This window comes from Onychostoma macrolepis, chromosome 21 (genome assembly GCF_012432095.1).
Source record: "Onychostoma macrolepis isolate SWU-2019 chromosome 21, ASM1243209v1, whole genome shotgun sequence".
Classification (NCBI taxonomy): domain Eukaryota; kingdom Metazoa; phylum Chordata; class Actinopteri; order Cypriniformes; family Cyprinidae; genus Onychostoma; species Onychostoma macrolepis.
In genome coordinates, this window is record NC_081175.1 from 19,568,195 (window position 1) to 19,586,839 (window position 18,645).

Sequence of the window (18,645 nt, forward strand, 5' to 3'; positions counted from 1 at the left end):
AGATGGGTTTTTTTTGGGTGGGGGGGGGGGACAAGGATACGCAGAACGAAAAATGTCAACGAAACACAACATGAGTAAAATGCTAACGGGTGTCAACGAGTATTACATTACTTAAAGCCAAAATCATAAAGATCCACCACTCATATTTTATGTACTAGTTTTCAGCTTAATTTATACTCTATAGTTGGTACTTAAAATAAGACATTAAGATATTTAAACACAAATCTGTTTTGGATGCTAAACACGCAATATAAATTTACCATACGGTTAACATTTAGCCTTCATGTAAACTATAAACCTGCACTTTCCTCAGGTATAAACATACTTGCATATTTATGTGTGAATACATGTACATATGTAGGTGTGCATGTATGGGTGTGCACAGCAATGCCTTAATTCAAGTAATTTTGAGAACAAATTTAATAACCCATCATAATCATCTGAAAGGTAGTTACAAATGTGAAAGGACCTCCTTAAAACATTATTGTGTGTGAGGCGAAATAAAATTGAAATCAAAACATTTGTGAGAACAAAATCTGAAACTATAATGGTGAAACTCAATCCACAGCAGCACGCCTAGATCTTCACATTGTAAATTTGCAAACTTATAGCTGCTTTTTTATAAGCAGTTTAAGCTGCATTCAATAAGCATCAGGTAAATCAAAAGTAAAGGAGCTTAAAATCACAGTTATAATTGTGAGCAGTCAGCATTGTAAATCAAGGACTGTGCTTAAAACATATTAATATGAAATAATATTGTTTTAATTTTCTCTTTTAGTCATAAAACAAAACCTGAACCAAAACCAAAAACTAGATGTAAACACTGCCTGTTATAAACCCTAACCCAAGTATAAAAGACGCTCAATACTCTCTAGTACAGATCGTGGTATATGTGTGTACTAAGTAGTGCCTACTAACTTACTGTTTTTTTAATGGAGTGTACTGGAGTGTCACGGAGAATGAATGAAATCAGTTTTTACTGCGTTTTTTTGCTTTTGTGGGTGTGGACTGGATCACTTTGGTTTTCCTCCGCAAGACTCTCCTGTCAATCACCGGAGGCTCCTCCTCTTCTCCCGAATTGTGTTCGGCAGCTTCATCTTCCTCTGTGCTCCCCTTCTCCTCTTCGGTGCTTGTGAGCTTTTCTTCCTCCTCCTCTTCTTCATCAAATTCCTCATCCACCACCTGTATGACCACAGCTTTACTCAGTCTACTGGATGTGCGTTTGGGTGTTGGCGGGACGGGTTTGATCCTGCCTCCTCGAAGAACTCGAACCCCAGGAGGAGAATCGTGAGTTTCATCTGAACTTTTCCACTCATAATCATCATCATCATCATCATCTTCAGTGGTGGCAGTGTCCTCCTCTTCTTTCCGTTCATTGTTTTCATCTATCTCAGGTAATTTCTCATCCTCTGGCTCCTCTTTTCCGGAGTCCTCTGTTGCAGGTTGGCTTTCCTCGGTCTCAAGTGGCTCATCAGAGGCAGTCTCATCTTGTTGGTTCACAGCTGGCTCCACTGTCTCTATAATGACCTCTTCTTCACCTGCTGCACTAGGAGAAGCAGATGTCTCCTCCTGTGGAGCTTCTAGCTCAGGAGCAGATGGTTCCTCTACTGCATCACTGTCCTGCACAGAGGAAACACACTCAACCAGGTCGGCCGGAATGACTGGCGCCTCAGGAACAGCTGGTGGATGATCAGTGTCTTCGGTTTCCTCAACTGCAGGAGCTACTTCCTCAACTGCAGGAGCTACTTCCTCAACTGCAGGAGCTAATTCCTCAACTGCAGGAAGTTCCTGCTGAACTTCCTCTTCCTCCTCAACTGGAGAAGGAACGTCTGCCTCTGTGCCCTGTTTCTCCTCAGTAACAAGTTCTTGGTCGATCTGCTCCACTACTTCAGACTCTTTAGGGGTGTCAATGATGCCATCCTTAACAAGACAAACCAGATAATAAATATGTTTAGTTATAGTCTAAAAAGTAGTGACACTGATGTTCTGAGTTAAAAAAAACACTATGCATTCAATTTTTCCAAATATTCAGGAAGAGATTAGAAAATGTTGTGAGTAGGGTTTGAATTTGTAGTGCTCATGTTAGCACCACAGCTCAACATATTAGAGCACGCTGACTGCTATGCCACAGATCTGACATGATTTTGTGACAATGTTATCAGTATTCTTTATTAAAAATTAAAATTGAATTTATTTAAATTTTACTTTGGGTGCAATTTATTATATTATAATTTATTTTTATTTTATTATAAAAATTTATATTTTTATTCTGCAAAAAATGCATTAAAATGGTAAAAAAAAAAAAAAAGTAATAAAATAAAAATCATTTTAAATAAATGCTCTTCTTTTGAACTCTTAGAATCCTGAAAAAAAAAAGTATTTCCACAAAAACAGTTTCCAAAAAATGTCTGAAGGATCATGACACTGAAGCCTGGAGTAATGGCTGCTGAATATTAAGCTTTGCCAACACAGGAATAAATGACTTGTTCTAAAATATATTACAACAGAAAACAGTTATTTTAAATTGTTAACATATTTCACACTATTGCTGTTTTTACAGCATTTTCTCAAATATATATGCATGAGACATCTTTTAAAAAACTTTAAATGACACAAATAGTGTATACAGATTGCTCAAATCATGTAACAGTACAACCTTGACCTTAACCTGAATTAAACAGTTTACCTGTGCTTCTCCCTCTGCCTCCATCTCCTCAGCAGTGCCATTTTGGATGACAGGTTCAGCCTCTAGAGGGAGCTCTTGCGTGGCCTGTGCATCCTCTGTTGTGACTGCTGACCCCACATTCTCCTCTTCTTGACTGTCAGTCATTTCTCCATTGACTTCTGCCACCTTCACAGAGAAACAGAGAACTCAATACCTGATTTGGGTGTGTACAAATCTGTATGTGTGAACTGACATTCACAAAATTTGCACCTCTGGCTCAGAGAACATACTGATTTATAAACCACAAACATAATTTGCATTGGCATTTTTGGCAACTGTTGTAAGCCAACTTGTTTGGCCTCATATTAAACCAGTGATGAAATAAGTGTACCAGATAAGACAACCAACAAAGGTTGTTGCTGTCCCTCACCAGAATTTCTGTGTCTACAGGGGCCTCATTGGATGCAGCCTCCTCCACCTGGACAGAGGTTGCTGCTCCATCTTCTCCTCCTCCACTTTCTCCATCCATGTGTTCTTTAGTCTCTGGCATGACAGCATCAGGTTCAGTCTCTGTTTCTGGTTCGACCACTCTAAATTCAATATACAGGTAATAAATGACAAAGAGGACAATACAGTAATTCGGTCTTTTTAGAATTATACATTACATTTTCTGGTACAACTGTTTTTGAAATTGATAATAAGAAACCGAGCACTATATCTGCATAATAATGATTTATAAAGTATCATGTGACAATTACGACTGAAAATTCAGCTTTGCCATCACAGGATTGTTTTTTTTTTTTTTAAAAAGAAAAATTGTTTAAATATATATATATAATTTTTTACAATGTTAAAATTTCACTGTATTGTTTATCAAATTAAAAAATAAATAAATAACATTATTTAACATTTAAAAAAATACCGTACAGACCCCAAACTTTGAATGGTAGTGTATCATGAATTAAATGATTTCTTAATCTAGGTTTAATGTTAATCATTTTTACATGTACAAATACAAAACTATTTCAAATTGCATAATTTGTCATTAGTTGATGTATTATTTAAAAAAATGAATCTATAATAAATTAAATGTTTCTATGTGGTTTCTAGGGTTTTCTAGTCCTTAGATATGGTTTGGGTCACTCCCCAAACGGTTTGGGTCTATGGGATTTTTCCCACATTTAATACACTTTACATATGTAACATTTTATTCCAGTCAGGATTTAATATCAACAGTTTACTATCAGACCCATGGTGGAGGGTCATTTTAAGAACCCATCTGCTGCATTATGATATTATTACACATTTTATCTCAGTGGAACACGAGTAAATCTCCATTACTGTAATCTTAAGGATAACCTCTGAAAGCAACCAGTCAATGAGGTGTAATATGCGAGGCGTTTTTAGAGACCTGTTGATTTTTTCAGGTCGGTTCTCCACAGCACTCTCTTCTGGTTCTTCCCGTGGCCTTTTCTTTTGTTTGCGTTCGCTGCTCCGTGTGCGTGTGGAAATGGGCAAGTCACTAATTTCTACAGCGAGAAGATGAAAAAAAAAAAAGAAAAGGCTTTAACACCCACTTAAACTGGGTGTTTTAGAATCATAAATTGAACACAAATCCAAACCTTCTGCTACTTTGAGATGTTTGTTGACCACCACCACATCCTCCTGTAAAACCAAAATGAAAACAATTCACTCTACTCAGTCAAGGGTTAACAGATTCTATAAATACCTACATGCAAATATCTCAAATTCAGAAAAAAGCACAACAATGAAGCAAGCATATGCAAAACTAAACATTTCCCAGATAAACTAGTCTGTGGGATGTCTGACTAAAAGGAGCCCTGTATAATAGGTTCATATCCACCAGAAACTATTCAAATGTGTTTCTTATACTGAAACTAAACACAAACCTTCAGTTCAGTAACAGATACTCAAAATTAGGTTGAATAATCTTTTAATGCAGAAAAACCCTATCATAGTGTTATTAAAAAAACAGAGACACACATATTACACATAATAAAGGGAAAATTAGAGTTACAGTAACTGTAGACAAGCTAAAATGTGTTTCTGAGAAGTGTCTCTTTAGCCCTACGGCTAATAAAGCTAAAAAACAATCTAGAAAAACATCTAGATATACGACATAAAGACAGGATCAAATTTACCGTGATGTCCAGGCAGCTCTCCTCGGTCATTTCCACCTCATTAACCGCAACCTCTCCGTTTTTGTTTTCTTCTGCTGCCCATGAGCTGTGGTTACCTGTATGGAGATGGACACAACAAATCTAAAATCTAACCTATAAAATCAAGTAAAGATGTGAAACTGAGCTGATAGTGTGATGCCACTTGCAATGAACAATGAGATATACTGGTAAAAGCTGCCATTTTGAGAAACAACCCCACAACTGTTAGGAGTTTCAAGAGGGTCAGTGGCAGATATGACCCAGGAAGAGGCACTTACATTGTAGTGTCATGGAGCCAAGTTTGCTGGCCACTTTCACTTTCTGGTAGGGACCTCCAACTCCTTCCACCTCCCAAAGCAGGTCCACATCGGCCGGGTATGTGCTCAGGTACTGTCTGCATACTGGAGCATATTTTTTTTAATTACTCTTTATATACACATTTAGTAAAACATTTTAAAGAAACGTAGCTCTTTATATTTATTTACAAATAAGTTCTACACTGTCGGTCACCTTATTAAAATCTTTGTCCTTCCTTGTAGAGTATAAGGTTACAAACTAGTAAAGGGGCATTTAAAACTACAAAGAAGTAAAGAAGATTTCTGACCCTTTTGCATTGCTGGTGTTAAAGGGTATTTCAAGCCCAGTTCGTCATCTTTAAAGGAGTCCACAAAGTCCTCCAACATCTGCAAGCCATGACCGTTACCACGGTGATCCTTCCGCACAAATATAGAGTCCATGACTGGAAGTAGGTAGCACTGGCTCACAAAGCTATTACACAAGCTACCTGTAGGGAGAACAAACACAACAGATGGAAGAAATGTCTGGTGCAAAATCACTGCATGTTACACTAGTTTCCATCTGCAATACTATCAAAAATATAGTTTATCTTGAACAGTGACACTTATTTTCATGAACAGTTAAATTATATTGGATAACAATGTTGGGTAAGTTACTCAAAAAAAAGTAATCCACTACAAACTACTTCTTTAAAAGTGTAATTTGATTACTGATTACTGCATTTAAAAAGTAATCAGATTATTTTACTTTCAAATTTACTTTACTTTTCAAGTTATCAAACCTAAAACAAAAAAAATACACTACAAAGAGAAAATCAGTTGTTTCATTAATTTAATATTGACTGAAAAATTAAAAGTATTATTTGTATACACTCCCATATCAACAAAGTAAAATAAAGAAAACAAATAGGGTGCGAAATACGAAAATGACATGAGAAATACATCTAAAGAAAGCTTGAAGTGTCTATTTTTAAATGAAGTCATGACGAAAACAAATATTATCTGATAAAATAATCCATATAAAACCAACACAAGGTGCAGTCTTTCCTGTCTGAGCTCACCTATAATGTAATCATGCCCATGCACGTCGCACGCTATAAGATAATCATCCACTCGAAAACAGGCTTGAGACGTGTGAACATCTACAGGTGCTGGTCATATAATTAGAATATCATCAAAAAGTTGATTTATTTCACTAATTCCATTAAAAAAGTGAAACTTGTATATTATATTCATTCATTACACGCAGACTGACATATTTCAAATGTTTATTTCTTTTAATTTTGATGATTATAACTGACAACTAAGGAAAATCCCAAATTCAGCATCTCAGAAAATTAGAATATTACTTAAGACCAATACAAAGAATGGATTTTTAGAAATCTTGGCCAACTGAAAAGTATGAACATGAAAAGTATGAGCATGTACAGCACTCAATACTTAGTTGGGGCTCCTTTTGCCTGAATTACTGCAGCAATGCGGCGTGGCATGGAGTCGATCAGTCTGTGGCACTGCTCAGGTGTTATGAGAGCCCAGGTTTCTTTGATAGCGGCCTTCAGCTCATCTGCATTGTTGGGTCTGGTGTCTCTCATCTTCCTCTTGACAATACCCCATAGATTCTCTATGAGGTTCAGGTCAGGCGAGTTTGCTGGCCAATCAAGCACAGTAACACTATGGTCATTGAACCAGCTTTTGGTACCTTTGGCAGTGTGGGCAGGTGCCAAGTCCTGCTGGAAAATGAAATCAGCATCTCCATAAAGCTTGTCAACAGAAGGAAGCATGAAGTGCTCTAAAATGTCCTGGTAGATGGCTGCGTTGACTGTGAACTTCAGAAAACACAGTGGACCAACACCAGCAGATGACATGGCAGCCCAAATCATCACTGACTGTGGAAACTTCACACTGGACTTCAAGCAACATGGATTCTGTGCCTCTCCACTCTTCCTTCAGACTCTGGGACCTTGATTTTCAAATGAAATGCAAAATTTACTTTCATCTGAAAAGAGAACTTTGGACCACTGAGCAACAGTCCAGTTCTTTTTCTCCACAGCCCAGTTAAGATGCTTCTGACGTTGTCTCTGGTTCAGAAGTGGCTTGGTAGCCCTTTTCTTGAAGACGTCTGAGCGTGGTGACTCTTGATGCACTGACTCCAGGTTCAGTTCTCTCCTTGTGAAGCTCTCCCAAGTGTTTGAATCGGCTTTGCTTGACTTTATTCTCAAGCTTGCGGTCATCCCTGTTGCTTGTGCACCTTTTCCTACCCAAATTCTTCCTTCCAGTCAACTTTGCATTTAATATGCTTTGATACAGCACTCTGTAAACAGCCACACCTTTCAGTAATGACCTTCTGTGACTTACCCTCTTTGTGGAGGGTGTCAATGTTCGTCTTCTGGATCATTGCCAAGTCAGCAGTCTTCCCCATTATTGTGGTTTCAAAGAACAAGAGATACCCAGAATTTATACTGTAGGGATGGTCATTTATTCAAACTCAAATGTAAATATTCTAATATTTTGAGATACTGATTTTTGACTTTCATGAGCTGTAAGCTCTAATCATCAAAATTAAAAGAAATAAACATTTGAAATATATCAGTCTGTGTGTAATGAATGAATATAATATACAAGTTTCACTTTTTGATTGGAATTAGTGAAATAAATCAACTTTTTGATGATATTCTAATTATATGACCAGCACCTGTAAATGTCCACATCCCCTCTGTAAACAAAGAAAGATTCAAGTTCATCTCGGCTAGTTTTCGTTTTTGGAAGACGACGCACTGTGAGGAATGAGCCTTGAATTTACCTCAGAAGAAGAATGCGTGGCTTAATCCAGCGTCATTAAGTCATTTATTTTTACTTATAGTAGTATTACTTTGACAAACTTGTACACATTTACTTGTTGAGCTTTTCCCAAACTATAATGCCAGACTAACATATGTGGAGTGCAATATTTTGAAATATGATAGGCAACCTTTCATTGCATCTAAATGTTGTAGGACTCGTCTGCATTTTAGCTCACATTCTCCGGTGATTTCTTAAAGGGCAGTTACAGTTACTGTGTAACGCGTTATACCCAACTCTGTTGGATAATAATATTAATAATAATGATCATCATCATCATCATCATCATCATATCCAATATAATTACCTACAGAAAATTATAGCCGTTTCACTAAATAATAAATGTAAAAAAAAAATCTAAATTTTGAGAAGTAAAAATGACATAAAATGCCAAATTCTTGACATAAAAATTAATAAGTCATAAATATGACATTTGAAACAGAGATACTAAGTCATAACAATGAGATATGTCTAAATTATGAGTCATAATTATGATATAAAATGTCTGAATAAGTCATTATTACAACATAGCAAGTCACAATTATTAGATAAGTCATAATTATGACAAAACTAGTCCTCATTTTAATGAAGTGCCACTTCTGTTTTCTAATTTTTCATTATAATTACGACTTTGTTATAATTGACTACTTCTCTTATGATTGACTGATAATACATCATACTATAATAATAATAACTATCATTTACCAAAGCATGAATTTTTTCTTATGCAGAAATGGGCTACCATATGTTTTCTAGGTACCGGTATATCAATCCTTTCTCTGTACTAATAACAAAAATAATAATACACCTTTTGCCTTTGAATCTATAACCTTTTTGTACAAACCAAGATCTTTATTACTAAGCCACAACACAGAAGCTTGTGAGCTTGCCGTCTTATAAACTAGGCAAGGCCTAGTTTCATTTCTCACTCATCCTTTAATGAAGACACTGTAGATTATTTTATGAAGTAAACTTACTCATACATTGGGCAGAATGAGCAATGCATCTACAGCACTGCCAGACTCTCCAGGGAGAAGGACCGACCTTTAGATTTGACAGAGTAGAAGCCCACCGCTTCTCCATTCTTCCAGAGGATTTTGGCAAAGACGTCTTCTCCGTGGCACAGGAACGGCACCTCATTAGAACCCATTTCCACAGTCCGGTAAATGATGCGGTTTAGCACATATAAGACAATCCTCTCGCCCACAGACCTTACCTGCCCAAATGCAATTATTCATAAAAGCGATTAAATTGTGTTTTAGAAATTGTATCTGAAGTTTCACTGGGAAATCGAGTTATGTTTTGATTAAAAATTACATGTAAAAAAAAAAAAAAAGATTTAGAAAATAAGTAGGGTAAATCTTCATTTCATGCCAAAATTAAACCGGTGTACAACATAATGTAACAGTCAAGTTATAAAGATGACATTCCTGCAGAGGAAATCCAGACTGGATAATACAGGATATTACAACATATGGAGTGTGTTACGCTCCACAATACAGTGGAATGAGCAAGTGCAAGCATAAAGAAAATGGGTGCCTTGTGTATTTTTAAGTGAGTGAGTGAATGCCTGTGTACATTTAAAAATATTTCTAAATATATTTTCTAAAGCAAGCCTATGTATGCAAAGCGTGGAACAAAAACAAAAACACCTCTCACTGATCAGCCACAAACTACTGCCTGTTTGCAATTATTTGTTTGGCCAAACCACTACATTTCACTGCTCAAACCTTGCTTTTGTTTCCTCCTCTCTCTCTCTATAATTAAACATTCACACACACATACTAAAATACATTTTATATATAAAAAAAATAAATAAAAAAAAACAAGATCATCGTAGGAGTGCTTGAGAACATTTGCAAGTCCTTAACAAGGCACCGAAGAAAATGCCAGATTTCTGCTTTTTATTGACTTGGCAAAGAAGTGACATTCTGAATAGACACTGTTCAAAATACAAAAATGTGTCTGAATAATTTCATTTAAGAAGTTCAATGCTAAGCTTTCCAAAAAATAAAAAATAAAAAATGAAAGATTACCTTTACAAGGCCTTCTCTCGCAGGATTTGACGTTCTGAGAATATCTTCCACTGCGTACCACTGATCAGCCAAGAACAATGCCACAGCTAGAATAAAAAAAGGGAGGTAAGGTGGAATAAAGGTAAATAAAATGCTAAAGAAATTCAAATGTGACTTTCCTAGAAGTTTATCCATGATGTTATTGTCATAAAATCCATTCATAACGTTATTGTGATGGGTAAAAGGGGCAGAAAAGTGGGCTACCTGTGAACTGGTCCTCAGGAGCAAACAGAGCCAGGACTTTGTGTTTCAGATTGGCTCCATAAAGAGGAACAAACCCAACATTGGCAGGACTGATCCGGATCTAAAAGAGCCAGAACAGTATTCTTAAAGGAATATGCAAGGCTACAATTTAATTGTTGGTGAGGCACAAAGGAAGTGAATGGGGCCAGTTTTTAAAGGGATTAAATGCAAAAAAAAGAAAGATGTTAAAAAGCACTTACATATTTTTTTAGTAAAACAGATTCTTCAGTGTATAATTTGAGATGTAACAATGTTCTCAACACATTATGGTCATTTTAGGAGATACATTACATATGCCATTTTTTTTTAATTGGATAGGCCTATAACTTTGCACAGAAAAGTTTCTTTTTCAGTATGATTTGATATTCTCCACATTATCTGAGCTGTAAACTACAAATACCAGACTGTGTGTGTGTGTGTGTGTGTGTGTGTTTTACCTTTCTCATGCTGGGTAGGGTAAGGTATTGTGTGTTATCTGGGTTGCTGTAGAGCAGTTTGTTCATGTAGCTCTGGGCTGAACTTTCCAAGTCCTCATGTCTGCCAGACAGCAATACATCTACAGGGAACTCCATCCCTGCAGGGGTCAGAGGTCATAAAAATGGCAACTTCTGTGCTCTGTTTGTTTATTTTTAATAATTTATTCTGTCAAATTTTCATTCATGGCTAATTTCTTTCAAAATGCTTTCTACATGCAAGCAAATTAACATACTGATGAGTGAGAAACCACTTTTATTTAAAGCAACAGAAACAATTTATTATTAGAAATAAATGTTAAACTATCTTGCTATTGCCTCTTATGTCATCTTTGCATGACCAAATATCTTTTAATATCATCAAAATCTCAAACAAAACAACCCTCACACGCTTCCATTTTATATGGTCCTTTCACCATTGAGCTTCCAGTCTGTTGAGCAGTTACTAGTCAACAACAAAATGTCATTTTGTTCTTGTGATCACTGTATAAAACCCCTATTGTCAAAATAGTTTTTTTTATTTTTGGGTTCTTCAAATCCTTCTTTGGGTCATTCAGCATCATTGTTCCATAGGGTTGTACAGATACTTCAGAATATTGTCACTTAAAAGGGATAGTTCACCCAAAAATGAAAATTCTATCATTAATTACTCACCCTCATGTCATTCCAAACCCGTAAGATATTTTTTGATGAAATCTGACAGTTTTCTGACCTGCCATAGATGGCAACACAACTGACACGTTCAAGCCCCAGAAAGGTAGTAAGGACATAATTAAAATAGTCCATGTGACATCAGTGGTTCAACTGTAATTTTTTAGGGATGCATCAATCTGATACTCAGTATCAGTATTGGTATCGGCTCCGATACTGGCATTTTCTGCCGGATCGGGTATCGGTCAGACGAGACTAAATCCGGTACTAAAAAAATGAAAACGTCATGGTACCAGGTTTTTTTAAGTACCGGTGGTACCGAGCACCCGGTCGACCCGGTTCTTGACGCGTACGGACCTATGATTTCCGCGATGCAGAAAACGCGGACGGAATCTCGGAATCCAGTTGTAAAAACGGAGTTTACAGTTTAGCACGGAATGTCACGGAATTTGTCAAAGTTTGGATGAATTAATCAAAAGTAGGTCGTCACACTTTAATCAAATCGCGACATGGACTAGTATCTGTAAATATTAAGCCGCAAAAGTCGATTCAGATATGAATCCCGCATGTTCTGCGAGTCTCTGTGTGAATGAATGAATGAATGAATGGCAGCAGTGGCGTGCACAAGGGGGGGGCCAAGGGGGCTCGAGCCCCTGCCCCTTTGAGGTCTGACGGTAAAGTGCCCTTTGCGGTTCGATATGACGATTTTTGATGGTGAACTATAAAAATGTCTCCACAATCTGCTTTTTTGAAGAAATATCGTAGTATGGTACTTCAGCGCGCATTCTATCAGCTGCAGTTCTGGCGCCGCCGTCTCTATATACTGTACAACGCCACATACATTCACATCAGTGTTAACTCAGCGGTAGAGTTACTCTCACGGGATACTGCACTTATTCGCAGTCACAAAAGTACATTATTTGCATCTGCTTCAAAGACTGGTTAAATGTTTCATTCGTGTGCTGTTCTGACGAGCGCCTTTTCTGAGCACATACACCCAAAGTGCGTGCTCTAAAAAGCCAGTCAAACAGTGCCTGATTACTGAACTAAGTTATGTTTTGTGCTAATACTGTCAAAACACACAATGTTTATGTATAGACTCAGTTGGTTATGTCTAAAATGAAAGTAAACATCCGAGAGAAACGCATGCGTGCCTATATTAGATGCGTGCAGGTCTTAAAGGGACAGTACTAAACATGCTGCCGACTGTAATTAAAGGGATAGTTCACCCTAAAATAAAATTTCTGTCATTATTTACTCTCACATGTTGTCCCAAACCTGTAATAATTTATTTCTTGTGCTGAACACAAAAGAAGATATTTTGAAGAATGTGGCTAACCAAACAGTTGCTGGTTCACATTGACTTTAACAGAAGGGAAAAAAATACTATGGAAGTCACTGTAGACCAGCAACCGTTCTACACATTCTTTAAAATAGCATTTATTTTCAGCAGAAAAAAACTCGTTCAGGTTTAAAACAACTTTTGAGTGAGTAAATGAAGGTATAAAAATCAAACACTAGCCTATTTTAATTTTGGGGTGAATTATTCCTTTAATGTTAATAAAACACCAAACACAAAGAGAAAAATCACTCACTACTCTTGACTGAAAAACGTTAATACAGTTGATTTAATAGGAATCAATCTATATAGTGTTTTATTTTTATATTTGTTCAATTCAATTCTTGAATGCTCCTGCTAAATACACCTATTGTAGACTACCTGAAAATAGAACACTGTTTATTTTATTTGTATATTATGTGTATTTGTAATGTGTCTCTTTGCTCTCATTTTTTAATAACAAAGATAAAACAATGACAACGATTTTTATCTTCACCCACTTTGGCCTAAATATCCGCCATACTTTTTTATATTTTGTTACCTTGAAAGGCTTTGTCTTTATAATAGGGAAATTAGTTTGGCTGTACTGCTCAAACATCGCCCACCCCTATAGCTGAGGGGGACCAAACCCATAGCAAGTTTTTGTGCACTATATTTCAAGTGGTCTGAAGCCGTTCCATACTTTAATTTGAGGTACACATGAATATTTAAGTCAAGTTCAAGTAAACTCTGCTCTCCGCTGCGGAGAGAAATATATATATTCACTTGTTTTTAATTAATGTATTTTACAACAATACAAAGAGCAATGTGTAACATTTTACCAGACTTAGTCCTACACTTATTCACTTTTATTTGTTCCCCACTAAATAATGTTATTTCTCTAAACGTTTAGATTTTATAAAATTGTGCACTCATGATTTTTCTAGAATAACTTTTGCTGCCGAATTATCCACTAACCTAGTTTATAATAGTATTTTTGTCATAGATTATGATTATATATATTTTTCATTTGTTATTTTTCATTAAAATGAAGTTGAGCATTAAAATAAAAGTTGAACATTGAGCTTTGTTTAGTGTAAGTAAGCATAAAAATTTTTGGACTTTTCAACATTAAATCTCAAGAATCAGTTTGGGTACAGAAAAATTCAATAGTAATAAGGGATGCTTACACATTTGTATGTGTGCATGACCTAAGATCTCTATTAATTAACTAGATATTGGAGCCAAGGTTTCGTTTTGACACTTCAACTCTAATGAGAAAACGGTTCTCACACTAACTCAAAGTTCCTGCACATGCAATTTGGACCATATAAATATATTATATGCAAACAAAGCGGAGACAAAACACAAATTCATAAATACACAGTCTCTGTTCCAGCAGTGCAGACACTATCCTGAACATCATAGTTGGCTGCTGTCCATCCTCAGCTGGCCTCAATGAATCCCCTACTGTCAACAACTATCTGTGTCATGCTGACAATCAGACCGAACAGTAACACACACAAATGCTTGCTCACATATATACACACAGCCAAGCTTCACTGCTTTAACAAATCTAAATCCACTTTTTTAGCATCCAGGGGCCAGTAAGGTTTTTAGATTTTTTTGGGAATTTAACAAAAAGTAACAATTAAAAGTTTAAAATCCTTCAAAACTTATACTTGTAAGTGATGTGATCTTTGAAACGGAATCTATTGATGGTTGCCATTGAAATTATGACTGCCTTGTTAAATCGTTCCAGATTCTACAGCTGTGATTTTCAAGGACTCGGCACACACAAGAAATCAATATTATGTCTGTCCATACAAGCACACTCACACATACACAACAGCCGTGAGCCACAAAAACCCAACCAGCCACCAAAACACCCCCATGACATCCTGCATTCTTCCAGAGGAATGCATGATCTCTTTACATGTGCCAGAGGGCCGCAGTGCGCACCACAGGACCTGAGACTCAGAGTGGCCTGCAAACTATCAGAGTAAGCAACTTATATTTGCTGCGAAAATAACAAGGATCATAGCAAGGCAGAATGCACAAAAATATTTAGTATTTACATTAAAGGTGGAAAAATTTCACTCTACATCTTTAAATAAAACTAGTTGAGACAGAATTTTTTTTAGCCTATAAACACTTTGCTTGCTGCATGTTTTTTAATGTAATATACATGCATTATCCAACGAATATCATATAAAAAGACTGATTTTTAAAATGCTTTTCCTTTTACTTTGCTTGCTGTTAAATTAAACTTTACCATGAGTCTAAATGAAGCTTCATGAGCATTCTATAGCTGAAGGCAAAATCACCAATAGCATGTTGTGCAGCGGCACATGTTGCGTAACAGCTGTCTACAGGAAAAGCCGGAAACAAACGTCTGGGGTCCCCAGCACTCTCTGCTCTGAGCATATGCAGACAGAGAGAGCTTTATGAGCTGGAACCTACTACCTGTATCTATATCCATCTCATAAATATATCCAAGCATAATAATTCAGGGTACACTACCATGCAAAGGTGATATTTTTTAATGTTTTTTAAAGAGGACTCTCAAAGTGTGGTCACATTAGCAATTTCTCTGAAATTTTTTTGAAATAGCGCAGATAAAAAGGGTTCATTGATTATTATTATTAACACTGTAGTTGTAGTGAAATTATTGAACCTGCAAGTGAACTGAATTTGCCTTTATGCTCACCATTTATGATCAATAATAAAACAGTAATACTGTGAAATTCTCTTATAATTTCACAGTATTACAGTTTTCTACTTCATTCCATTTTAAATTCTAGTAATTCATTTCTGTGTTTGCGAAGTTGAATTTGCAGCCTACTCCAGTCTTTCTTTAGTGTCTCATGATCCCTTAGAAATCATTCTAATATGCCATATTCTTCTCTCTCTTTACAATACACACTTTATGTCTTCAACTAAGCACATATGGAATCCAGCATTCCAAAATACCAGTGGTCTGGCCAAAACAAAGGCAACCCCCCCACTCTGAGTAAAGCTAGTGATCTGAAACCCCCTATTCTGGGTCCACAGCCATGGTTCACTGAGGGCTTTTGAATCTATTCTTGTCTCGGTTGTAGTATCACGCAAGTAGAGCAGATAAAGCCAATTAACTTAATAAATCCAAGGCCAAAATCAGCAGGGGGTGTTATTATTGCATTACAGCCACTGCACGTGGAAGTGAAGACAGGTTGGTCTAAGGCTCAGATTAAAAAAAAAAAAAAAAAACAACCTTACAGTTATTGATGTATAGCCTTTGTGACAACTAGCCCCAGTCTCTTTTATATAAAAACAGCTATGACAGTACAGAGGCCTAGTCATCTGGCCTGATAAGTGGACAGTATGCCTGTGTGAACATGGTCACCACAGTTATCGTTACATAACAAATGAGCCAGTACCTTCATTCTCTCATATTCACACACTGTCAGACAGCATTAGCAGTTAAGCACAAAAGGAAAATTCTGGAGGCAATGCCTCTTTCTCATAGTTAATCAACACTAATGTTGACTCGGCACAATTAAGGTGGAAGGCTATCAAGACAACGCAAATCATGTCTTACAACATTCCAACTTGTTGGGCGATTTAATTAAGAACTGACAGTGAAAGATGACAACTCAAACTAGAGTGAAAGATAACAATTCACAAGAGAAACACATCACAGGCAGTGGAGGGACGCTGTGCTCATAAAAACAAGGAGGGTGTGTGTGAGATTGTGAGGTTTCTAAGGGGAGGGCAAGTTGTTTGAATTCTGGTGCTGGATTGAACTGGTTTGGTCAAAAAAGGACATGACCAGAAAGCAAACTACATAATGGTTTAACTCTGAAGGTTAAAATGCAGAATAAAAATATATTTAACAGATTTTATAGAGACGAATTAGTGATCACGTGTCGGTAAACATATACACACAGTTACTGTTAACAAATCAAACTATATTAAATTGTGTTCTTTCTATTCTGGTGGTAGAATAAAAAAATGTCTGCATCAATTGATGTCAGCAAAAGCATGCAATTATCAGTTTATTGTCTGAAGTTCAAAACTAATATCTGAAACTTTTAACAGAACCCGTCTCCTCTTTCGTTCAAAAAGAACACAGTGTTCTCTTTCCATGGAAGGAGGATACGCTATGACATGAATACCCCCTCACAACAAGCTCCAGTTATGGGAAGTCGCGAATCGGTTCTTTCGAACAGTTCATTTTAAAGAATCGGTTCTAAAACGGATTCATCAAGCACAGTGCAGAATTCAACACATGCCCAGTATGTTTATATTAACATTTTGTATTAAAGTAAAAACTTTTTTGTCTGATTAGTCAATTTGGTTCACTTATCAGTTATCGTGTTTGATCGGTTTAATAATTCAAGTTGTTTTGAAGATCCGACAGCTTCGTGAACAAATCTTATTATTGCACCGCTTCAACAGAATCATCGAAAAGAGCCGTCTTAAGTGACGATTCGTTTACGAATTCGACATCGCTAGCTGGCAGTTTGTGACCTCCACTGACTAATTGAACTTTATTCAAAATAAGCACCAATTTGTCATGAAATTGATTAAAATGAGAAATGAAGCATCTTTGTTCTGTCTGTCACATTTACACAAACTGCAGGGAGCGATCCAAACTGAGGGGGTGTGTCAGAAAACGTTTCCACATCATGCTGCTCTATCATGCTGATCAACAAAAAACTCGCCCTGACTCAACTAAAGCATTAATAAAATTAAGATATTTTATCACTATAACATTTACAAGAAGGTAAAGACTGAAGAATCCCAACTATCTAAAAAATAAATAAATTAAAACAATTCTAAATAATAATAATAAGAAGAAGAAATAAATGCGTCCAGACCTGTCAATCACTTAATGACATCAGTTATTGAAAATGAAAAGAAATCGGAAAGTAAACACGAGTTTCGTAAAGTGCGTGAGTGCGCACGCTCATATTTTACCCAATATTAGTGCGCCTCACCTGAAGTCGCATGCACATCTCAATCCAGAAATGTCCAGAAATGTAATGTAACATTTCAGCGCAACGTCTCAAATACGACCACTCCTGACCCATTGTGAAAGAGATAATCTTAAATAATCGATTATTACTAAGTATATTTCATCTCAGACATCTAAATAAACTGCATCCCCCCCAATACTGGGCCGTGCCAGTTCAGTTCGTTTTCGCAACAAGCGATAAACTATGCACCATGCACACGAATGAAGGAAAACTGTCGACTCACCTTAATCCTGCTCACGATATGATTTTATGTGTTTTATATTTCCCGTTGAGCAGGTTTAACCAATAGCCGATATTATCACGGATCCTCCGCTTGTTGTTAATAGCGTCAGCTCGGGGACGCGGTTAGCCCTGCGCGCGCACGTGGAGCTGCTTTCTACGGGATGTGAGAGGTCTCAAATGTCTCCAAAGTACAGGATTTGAGGAGATTACTATATTTATTTTACGTTTAAGTGTCATGAGAGGCAAACTATACTCCAATCAATCAAAATGATATAAAGTTATAGATGAAATTGTGACGAAAGGCAATCTTTGAAGGCTGTAGTGCATAAGGAAAAGTCTTTCATAGGGCGTCATGTGTAGAATGTGACGTATAGGAGCAAGAGGATAACTTTGTCAGTGGAGGTGTAAAAATAGACTTAAGTCTTGCATTGGCTACATCAGGCTAAACGCTGTTTTCATTTGTATAAAAATAGCTGGTTTGCAGATTGAGAAATTGATCATTCAAAGAAATGTGTTAACAGGGCATAAAGAGCAATCAGACATGTAAAATAAAGGATCAATTGCTGAAAAACATGCTGCACAAATAAATAAAACGATTTAACAGATTTAGTTCAAACAAGCTGTAGAAAAGTTTTCTAATAGGTTCATATTTTAATTATAGAT

The 18,645-nt window shown here is 36.5% G+C and overlaps 1 protein-coding gene across 2 annotated transcripts; it reads right to left on the minus strand.

Annotated features, from left to right (window-relative positions):
• Positions 1-20: 20 nt before the first annotated feature.
• On the minus strand, positions 21-18,159 carry fam169ab (family with sequence similarity 169 member Ab). 2 transcript variants are annotated; one of them, XM_058759176.1, is made up of 13 exons: positions 17,984-18,159; positions 10,735-10,871; positions 10,259-10,358; positions 10,016-10,101; positions 9,024-9,195; positions 5,450-5,629; positions 5,124-5,246; positions 4,828-4,922; positions 4,288-4,330; positions 4,077-4,194; positions 3,096-3,255; positions 2,687-2,851; positions 21-1,920 (listed from the first exon to the last, which is right to left on the minus strand). In XM_058759176.1, exons 2-13 carry the CDS (start codon positions 10,867-10,869, stop codon positions 970-972), a joined length of 2,328 nt encoding a protein of 775 aa, XP_058615159.1. In that variant the 5' UTR covers positions 10,870-10,871; positions 17,984-18,159; the 3' UTR covers positions 21-969. The 2 variants fall into 2 exon arrangements, with proteins under 2 accessions (XP_058615159.1, XP_058615160.1); XM_058759177.1 differs by lacking the exon at positions 17,984-18,159 and adding an exon at positions 17,722-17,966.
• Positions 18,160-18,645: the final 486 nt, after the last annotated feature.